This window comes from Perissodus microlepis, chromosome 7, assembly GCF_051167445.1.
Source record: "Perissodus microlepis isolate ML-2025 ecotype Zambia chromosome 7, ASM5116744v1, whole genome shotgun sequence".
Lineage (NCBI taxonomy): Eukaryota > Metazoa > Chordata > Actinopteri > Cichliformes > Cichlidae > Perissodus > Perissodus microlepis.
Genome location: NC_140467.1, coordinates 36,128,331 through 36,138,771, shown reverse-complemented (window position 1 = coordinate 36,138,771; position 10,441 = coordinate 36,128,331). Strand labels below are relative to the sequence as shown.

Below are 10,441 nucleotides of genomic sequence, written 5' to 3'. Positions count from 1 at the left end.
TAAAGTAAGTGTAGACTTTAAATCTATTATGCAGGCTATTATTTGTTGACAACCAATAATCTATATTCAGTTTCTCAAACTCAAATTCTTACATAGAGCTTACAGTTAAGCACTCAGGACTCATAATGTGAAATAGCACTAGAGCATCTCAATGAAGTGAATGTTAAAGAAAGAAAACTTTACCTTATTTCTCTACAGTTATAAAAAAAAAAAAAGAAGTCAACCACTTGTTGCTTTATGTTCTGTGGTATTGCTTCCCTCTGCTGGGCCTTTTAACTCATTACAGAGTTCAATAAGTTTAAAATAAGAACGGGATCAGTCCTATAGACTGTGTACATCATCCACATTTTGTATACCACAGTTTACCACACTTTAACACAAATACTCAAGCAAGCCAGTGTAAATCCACCAGTGCTGGCCTGCTCGCTGTCTCTCAGTAAGATTACATTAAACCTCAGCTCATATGCAGTCAGTTATTAGATTTTAGCAACACATATTTTACAACCAAGTCTTTACCTCGTTGTGTTTTTGAGCTCTACCACCAGTGCACAGTTGTAACTTGTGCATACCACTACCAAAAGTAATCACAATCTTTCTCTGATATACAGCAATGTGTGTCCCAAGATTTCTGTCAGTACACCCTATGCTTTTAGGCATTTTAACCTGGTGGTGTTGCAAAAGGAAAAGCCAGACAACCCCTTAGCACAGATGCAATATACCATAGGGGCTCCACACACACCCTTCCAGTTTTCTCTAAGGGCATATTTACTCATCATACTACATGTTTATATATAACATGCTGTCAGAGTGATGAGCACAGAACTGTAATTATTCTATTGTTGCAATAAATCATTTAAAGTTGTGAGTTGTTTGACTGAACCATCTTAAATATTTGTTAATATTTGAGTCTGAGTCAAAGTTTTTGTCAAATTGAGCCTCCCATAAGTGATGAGGATTATAAATACTGTGATTTCTCATTTGTATAATTAGAATTTAATGCACTTTCTGAATTTTCTCTGATGTCTGACCTGAGGCTGGTAAAAGCAACACTATTTGATATCCAATGAAAATCACTAGATATTGTTTATAATCGTCTTGAACAGTGGTGGTCCTAGCCTGTTTGGCAAATCCCCCAACTCGAAGGTCACCACAACATGATCTAACACACCTACACCTTAGTTCACAGATTCACTTTGTCCAGGGTGCTTTTCTGAGATTTCACACAACCCAGGATTCAAATCATGAATACATAATGGACTTGGATTTACAACATTATAAATGAAATGTGCTCTATTTGGAAGCAGCAGGGCCCCCCTCCCCTTTCGACGGGTTGTGTGTGAGACTTTAAACCATCAAACTGTAAATTTTAAATTGTTATTGATCCCTTTACCACTAGTCCTAAAGTGTATATTCATTTTCTTACTCTTCTTATATATATTGTTTGTTTACTTGCACTGCTGTAACTGGAGCCTCGTCGTCTTGTCTCTCTATATACTGGACTGTATGTAGTGGAGATGACAATAAAGTTTACTTTGACTTCAACAGCGAGCAGGTGCACCGAGGGCTCTCGCGCTCACTTTTCGTGTATAGAATTTCGAAAAAACATCGGTGCAAATTATAAGTCTGTATCATAATGTCTGGTGTTTTCGTGTTTGTTGTTGTTTGTTTTTATTTTGTTTTATTTTGCGAGCTGGTTATTAGATGCTGCTCCAGCCGGTCAGAGAATCCCCCGCCGCCCCGCCCTCTCCTCCCTGCGCCGCAAGCAGCAGACGCACCTCGCAAACGAAGTAGTGATGGTAAATTTGATTCTTTTTACTGAATCGAGTTTTAATGAGTCACTCACCAAAGTGAATCGGATTTTTTGAGTCATTTGATTCACTGAGTCAGTTGACCAGAGCGTGCAAAAAATTTACATTTTCACTCAAACTTAATTTGTTTCTCTTTTCATGTAAATCCCACTGCTAAGATGAATGATTCTAAAAAAAACAACTATTTTATAGAGCAAAAAAGAGCAAAAACATTTCTAAAATTAAGCAATTTCCTATCAAAATTGCTTAATAAACATTTATTTTGTTTATTTTTATTTTATTAGTATTTTCCTTAAATGTGTTAAATATATATTTTCTCATCTAAATGTCCACTGAGCTGTGAGCCAGGGGGCGGTAATGCGCCTTAACATTGGTTGCCAACCAAGAAGAAGAAGAAGCTGTGAGCCAGGAGGGCGGGGTGAGTGAGTGAGTGATTCGTTCGCTCGCTCTATGATTCAGCACAGGAGGGAGGGGGTGAGCGAGTCCTGAGTGATTCGCTTACGCTTACGTTTCAGCACAGGAGGGAGGGGGTTAGTGAGTGAGTGAGTGATTCGTTCGCTCTATGATTCAGCACAGGAGGGAGGGGGTGAGCGAGTCCTGAGTGATTTGCTTACGCTTATTCAACACAGGAAGGGAGGGGGTGAGTAGCTCAAATGTGCTGTTAGCAGAGCGATGCTACTGTGAACCGAGGAGCTATTTTCTTGATGTGAGCTTCTGCTCAGGGTTTTTTCTTCCAGTTCAGAGCAGAAATGCTTTTGTTAAGAACCTGGCTGTTGTTTCCCCCCCCCCCACAATTTTAATTATAAGCTAGATATATTTCTACTAAGCGAATTAGTTTGCTAACAGAAACAGGGATGAGTCAGTTGGGCTTGTGAAACATGATTCACGAGTCAGTAAAGTGATTCTCGAGTATTGAACGATTTGTTCATGAATCGAGCATCACTAAAACGAAGGGCGCCCTTACAGTGTGTTCACACCGAACGCGATAGACGCGAACAGAGCGTCAGGTTTACATGTAAAGTCAATGGAAAAGCGCGATGACCCGCGATTGTGGCTCTCGCGAAAATTCGGAAGCAGATTTGCGTTGCGAAAACGCCCGTGTCGCCCGTATCTAAAACCGCTACTGGTCTTGAACAACAAAACAAGATGTCACTCTTTCCTTCTTTCTTTTACTTTTTTTTACTTGGTGTAGCTCACTAAGTGAGTAATCTTAGCATATTCCACTTGCTTATATTGGCAAATCTATTCTAAACTTTCAGAACAGTTTCTTCCATGATAAGAGATATTTTGGACCTGATGTGGTTTTGCTGTGTGCCATGGTTTTCACTGTTACTCACTGTATGCCGACTGATGTCATCATCTGGCTTGTGTTGGATCTCCACAAAGTGGCTTATTCAGTGCTTTAAAACAAAATGAGAAGATGGAAATGTGCACATCTAAATAGACACAGACTACACACCCACACGATGCATTCAAAGAGAAACAACAGAGCGCGCACATACACACAATAATGCACGTCAGACACCTATCTGAACTGACTCTTCCACTTGAATATTTCTTTTCTGGCATTCACACCCTAGGTTAAATCTATGCATGCAGTCATATGTGGTATTAGCTGGGTGTGGTCTTCACTGGCTTGTTATACAGGCCACAGCTGAAAGGCTGAATAGTCACAGGCATTCACTGACGCCACCCTCTCCCTCTTTCACTCTCCTGCCTCACATTTCTCTGTTTCACCCTCTGTTGCTCCAGCACTCACCAGTATTCAACTTCTTTAACAAAAAGGTATTTATATTTCCACTTTCTTTGTAGCATAAACTATACGGATGGATAATCTATATGGATTATATATAGTACTTTGTACTTTTTTCCTTTCAGCTATATTATTTAAAGTTTCATTTCTAGAGTAAATCCTCTTTATCTCTGTCCTCATTTGAGTGTTCTCTTTGTGGACTTGGACAGACCAAATCGAGTGGGACATCTGCAAGTTGGTTGACAAGTAAATTGTTCTGCTCATCTGAAGTGTTTTTCTGGAAACCAGTCTTTCTCTTGTGAGGAGCACAGCAGAGTTTGGTGTATAAAGATGTCTCTTCCATTGTCACTGCTGATATGCCTATCAGTTATCCAGCTGGGCTTGGGAGATCAGCTTGTGGAGGAAGTCGTCATAGCCGGTAAGTAATTATATCGATAAGAAATATAAGAAGCAAAAGCAAATGTGGAGTAATGTCACAGGCAAGCAAGCCAGAAAAAATAGCTTCTGAAATTTTGGGGGCAATACTACAGAAATACTATCTAATACACGAACATTATTTTTTTTAAACGTGAAGTTTCATGACAACTGAAGTGGCTGTATTTATTATTGTGCTCAAAAGAGCCTTACACTGGATATATAAATTCATGAAAAAATATCACTTTCCAACAGGGACATTTGCAAAAATGTTAAGAAGCTGTGTAAAATAAATATGTGAAATATTTGCAAATCACATAAATGTCTAGTTAAAAAATATTTGATTGTTTCCTTAAAGTATGCACTGATTTTAAAACCAATACCAGCAACATGCTTTGTGAAAGAGCTGGGATCTGCAGATGTTTAACCCTATGTTGTAACATCTGTCCTTTTAACAAAACTGTATGAGATCAGCTGGAATTTTGTTGAAATCATGTTTGTCTATTTTGTCAGATGATGGATGTCATTTGTCCTGAGCAACAATTGGTCTGGCCAGTTTAGCAACAGGACTGTTTTATTACACAGTTAGTTATGCTGTTGTAAATCATGCAGTGATTAGTTAAAAAACAAAATCTTGTCTGGTTGGCAGCATCATTTTGCTCCAAAACCTGTTTGTGTTGCCCAGCGTACATAGTGTCAGCATGTACAATCAAGCAACCCAATAAAGATTTACTGTCCATGATTTCCAACCACAGGACACATTTCCTTTCAAGTCAGCCCATTTTAAATGCACTTGATCCTAGAAAAGGTTGTTTTTCTTTACCCTGTCTGATCCCAATTCAGTGCCCATTTAGACCCAACAGATCATGCATGCAGTGTTGGCTGGTTGTTGTGATTTGGGGCTATATAACTAAAACTCAGTTGAACAGAACTGAATTAGTCTTTCTCTTTAGATGCAAATCCTACATGGATAAAAACAGCCACCAGTATATTATTATGTTAATTTAAACTTCATCTAAATACATTATGAGAGGCATCCATCTATTTCAACAAATTCGTTTAAATGGGTCGACAGAATCGGTCTCTTGGATTCTGATTAGTACCTCAACATGTGGTGACAGTAAAGTAGAAACAACATTGGGCTTGAAATGGGAGCCATTCTTATAAAGTACAATGGAGGTATATAACAATGACTGCACTGGAGCGTAGACATCTGTGTGAGAACCATGACTAACAGTCTAGAAACGAGTCAGACAAAACATTTGCAATTCAGCTACTTTGACTTTGTGTATTCATATGACATTTAGCCACAATGAAAAACATGTATTAGTAAATTGCCTACTATTGCAGCATTAAAGAAAAGATGAGATGAAATGTACATATACACATCTGTATTTTTTTATACAAATGATGAAGAAAAAATACAATAACAAAATGCAGATACCAACCCAAGGTAATAACAAGACAAAATACAGAAAAATACGAATGCTAATAGTGAAAAACATGATAGTCATTAAATATTTTTGTGGCAAGATGAGAGAGGCTAGATGTGATCTTCTGTTGTGCTCCTTGGATGTCGTATTTGTTGGAGTTTAAGGGAATTGTGTTTGCTATTATGGTTGCGTAGCTGTTATACGCTTGTTTCTTCCAATGCTACTGTGCTCTTTAACGGCTTACAGTTGTTGTTGTGGAAATGAGATGTTGCACCATGAGTGAAGTTATGCACTGGGCTAACAAAGTGTTAGAATGTGTACAAATGCTGAATAAAATAGCAGTTGTAGTGACAGCTGAAGCTTCACAGTGTCTCTGTGTCAGTTCTTGCATTACAGATTTCTCAGCATGGCATAATATGGTCAGAATACTTTGGATGGTAATAAATAACATTGTTTAAAACCATTCATACAGTCAGGGTGCTTACATTTTGCCTCTTAGTAAGTCTTTGAATGTCAAAACGGCACCAAAATGGTGCCATATTCGATGACTCTGTACTGCAGTCTGGTTGGCTACAGTGAGTCATGTTTACCTTAGTGAGAAGACAGATACAGATGTTCTTGCTCAAGTGCTGTTTAATTTGGCATGGTGGAGTTGTAGCTGCAGAGTGTTAAGGAATAAAAATAATAAACGAGTAATCCATCAGGAAAACTCAGTACCAGTACTTAGTATGTAAGGAAGATTATATATAGTGCAGTAAAATCTGCAGCATGGATGCAATTTACGCAGAATTTGGAATGCAATGTGATTTATCATTTTCATAACTTTGGAGTGTTTGTTTTCAGACATACATTTGACAAAATTGCATTTTTCCTTGCGTGTAACTTTAACTTGTGTTTTAAGGGCAGCTCCTTGCTAAATCTGTTAAGATGAAAACGATTGTTTTACTCACCGAGTACTCAAATAGATGTACATTAAGGGGAAAAATAATGGGGGAAGGATTAAAGGAAAGTCAGCCTCGAGAAATTAGTTTCAGGAGTGATTTGAAACAAAACACTGATTAAGCTGATCTGACAGGCCAAAGAAGGATATTCCAAAGTTTAGTCTCCACAACATCAGAAGCTCACTTCTTATTTAAAGTAAGAGGGTGGAGCAGTGAAAAGATGAGAAGTCGGCTGCATCTGCATATAATACCTCAGTCACGCTGATATATATGTAGGCAGGAGCCATGTAGAGCTTTACAGTAGATTCTGATGAGCAATGCTTGGTTTGGCCTAGAAGTCAGTGTAGTTTGGCAGTATAAGACGAGCTCAGTGCAGGGTTTTGTGGTTTCTGGACTAAAATATGGAGTTCGGCATAGTGTATGACTTTGCAAATGGAAGCAGATCCAAGTTAATATTAGGATATAAGAGGATTACTAAGGTAAGTACTTTTAATAATTTCCTAAATTGGCAGATGCTTTAAGTGGCACACGGTTTAGTGCAATAAGGAAATGCATCCTCATAATAATATCCATTCATCATTTTTTTTAATCATTGATGTGATATCTTGATGAAATTGTGTAAATTAAGTGTTTGTGTGTTTTCGTGTGTTTAATTTCATCAAAGAAAACAAGCCTCTTCTGGGTGGCTGGGTTAAAAGGAATCCAGATTCAGCTGAGGTTCAGGAGGCAGCTCAACATGCTGTGAAGATGTTCAATGAAAAGCCCAAGGGCAAGAAAATGTTCAAATTGATTGAAGTGACTGATGCTCAGAGTCAGGTTAGAATCAGCTTTCACAAACAAAATAAATCAGCGTTTTACTATTGCAATCCCACTACAGCGTAAAATATACATTTATGTATGCTGATGTTTGTAGGTGACCAATACAATCGACTATAAGATTGATGCAGTCATGGGAAAAACCAAGTGTCCCAAGTCTGAAAACCAAGACTTGAAGGGCTGCAGTGCTGTGAAAAAGGTGAATGTTTTCTTTGTCTGCATTTGTAAAAGTCTGTAAAGTTTGTAAAGTCTCTCAACAATATTTTTTTCCAATGCAAAACAAGTGAAAAGCTGAATATTAATAAATATTAAGTTAAAAACAGAAATCTAGAGAAACGCTCCCTCTTGATTCTCATGTAATGCTCATTGTTGTTTCCTCTTTCACAGCATCTGAAGTGCCGCTTTGTGGTGACTTACAACCCCCGCAGCAACAAACACGAGCTGCAGAAACAAAAGTGCAGGAAAGTTAAAGACAATGTTTAAACTTTGAACAGCTTTAATTTGAATTGCTTTTGTAGGCTTATCGCCATGGCAAATTTATGTGTTCTTATTTCCTGTCTCTGTAATTTAGATATATTTTCAATACTATGTAATGCAGCACATTAAACATGGTGGATGTGGAGGATTGTTCAAAATGAACAAATCATAAATTTTAAATAAAGATTAAAAAGGTTTGCCAGAATGCAATTATAATTTGGTTTACCATGGTTGTGGTTCATGGGTTGAAATGCCTTCTTTTTCTATTTTACTTTAGCTTAAAAAATTATGTGTGTGCCATTTGTGCAAAATGTCAACTTGATTCAGTTATTTAGTTATTACTGTGCGCTATTTAGAATAGACTCAATCATATGCATGCAGGTAAGAGTCAAAGTGTTCATGATTTATTCATGTTTATCTAACTGATGGTTTTTGTTGTTGTTGTTGTTGTTTTATAGCTAAATCAGCTGATTAGACATTTTGCACGGGTCATGAAGTTTTTCACAAGTCAATCTCTCTTCTCTGTCAAATGTCTGAAAAGAAGGATAGGAAATGAGTCATTAGAATGATTTGACATTCGGAAATAACATCTCCTACACCTGTTTCTGTAGAAATATCTTCCAATGAAAAAATACATGAGGAATGAGAGATGCATTCCATTATACATTTTAGGAAACAGTGGGTTGTCTCTTCCATGCCTTTTGTACTCACTGCATTTGTATAACTTATTGATCCTTTCTATATCAATCTTAGACATTTTGTCTGTTTGTCCTATTGGCACAGAATGATCGGGAATGGGAGTAATGGTTTCTTCTCCAGGCACTGATGCAAAGTCATTCCTAAGAAATGACTTCATCACTTAAAATTCATCAACAACTAGGAATAAACCAAAATCCAGTGTATATTTAATTTTTCTCCTGCTAAAGAGTACTGTGATTCAGATGCTGCTACCACAGTACTATACACACCCAACACCAACATGCAAAGAGATGAAGTCAGAAACTTGCCACGTAGAAAACAATGTAACAGTTAGCAGCTAGACAAGCTACCATTGCACTCATAAACAGAGGTACTTCTTTGAAAAAAAAAAGAAAAAAAAAGAATAGCAAAACCATTTTGCTACTTTTCTGGAAACAGTTATGATACATCACAGAGGAGCAGTCATATAGTGTGTAAGTTGTCAGTATCCTGTTTATGCAAGTTGAATGCATTCTGTATTGAACAAAGAATAGAAACAGTTATCATTGTTCATTTCAGAGATATGAGCTTGTTTTGTCTCAGAGGTATTTTTGGAGACAGTCCTGTTTTCAGTCCAAGATCTCTGTGACCTTTGTATCAGATTTTAACCAAATGTAATATAATGGGATGGTCAGACTTTCTAGATATTGTTCTGAAATTTGATTTATAAATGAAACTGCTAGCAACCTTTTCTTCCTTAGATTCAAGATAAATCTGAATCCACAAAGGGGGGAATCATTAACCTCAAACAAGTTGAAATAAATCTCATCTGAGCAGCCAATATGTATAATAATTAACTTTTAATGCAAAATAACACTGTAGGTAGTAAGCCACTGCCCACAGGCATGGTATGGGCAGTTAAGGATGCAGCTGAAACATTTTGTTTTGAATAAATAAAGATTACCTTTGTTTGCTGCCAGAATTTTAGACATTAAGCCTAAATGTTGAGTGTCCTCAAACTTCACGTCTAAAATTAAATGATTCAGTTATCCAACATGAAGAAGCATGGAGTCATAAAATGAGTTAAAGACCCATGATAAGAATATTCAATCACCTTTCTTTTGTGGACGCACCTCCAGAGACACAAATGAATCTTTAGCAGTAAAACAAAACATGAATATTGAAGAATTTCATTTTTTTGTTTTCATTTTTATTGTCTCATCTTACTAGCTTTTTAATACAAACTAAGATTCATGAGAGATTTTTTTTTATATAACAAAAGCTGACCTTGATTGTCATCATGTCAGGTCCTCCTTAAATAGTCACTCAATAATAGCACATTACAGATTAAAAATAAGAATTTAATGGTTGACTGTCTTGTTTACTTACTACAAGATCAGTCTAAGAAGAAAGAAGAGGCCCATGTCTCCGAATACACACACACACACACACACACACATATGTGTGTGTGTGTGTGTGTGTATTCAGAGATGCTCTTCTGCGTTCCCTGTTTGTAATCATTGGTGTACATCTATCTGGAATGAGAAACCATTACTTTTCTTCTCAATTCTGATGAACCAGTTTGACCGTTGCTGTCATGTGAATGGCTGGTTAGACATTTGTGCATGTTTGTTAATGGACAGTTAAACAAGCTAATAAACCCAACTAATAATCTATTTATCTGTATTGCTAAAATGCTCTCTCTCTCTTTCACTCTTTAAACTTGTGGCTTACACCCAGAGTTGTCAGACACTTACATAGATCACATATTTGCTCTGCATGTACAATATTATCTCAGTTAAAACTACAAACTTGTATGATTTTTTTTTTAATAAAAAGAAAATTAAATGAATGAACTAAATGAAAAATTGCATTTAGTGGATAAGAATACATTCTTCCTCTTGAGTAAAACCCAATTTTCAAAAACAGAAATGTAAAACCTCTTCTGGGGCTTGCACAGCTAACATCTATGGATCTCCTTCATGATGGAACAGCAAAACTGTGCCACTGGGAACACTCATTTTCCATTTCTTAAAAGTCTACCACTTGGAAACTGGTGCACATGGAAACTCTATCCTACAATAAAACATCTGTTTATTCTCATTTAGTCATTCATCATGG

General features: G+C 36.9%; 1 protein-coding gene across 1 annotated transcript; it reads left to right on the top strand.

The window, feature by feature from the left end:
- Window positions 1–1,505: 1,505 nt before the first annotated feature.
- LOC146383534 (cystatin) lies at window positions 1,506–10,160 on the top strand. Its single transcript, XM_084934834.1, has 6 exons — window positions 1,506–2,448; window positions 3,561–3,593; window positions 3,771–3,979; window positions 7,014–7,165; window positions 7,263–7,364; window positions 7,553–10,160. Exons 3-6 carry the CDS (start codon window positions 3,892–3,894, stop codon window positions 7,646–7,648), a joined length of 438 nt encoding a protein of 145 aa, XP_084790960.1. The 5' UTR covers window positions 1,506–2,448; window positions 3,561–3,593; window positions 3,771–3,891; the 3' UTR covers window positions 7,649–10,160.
- Window positions 10,161–10,441: the final 281 nt, after the last annotated feature.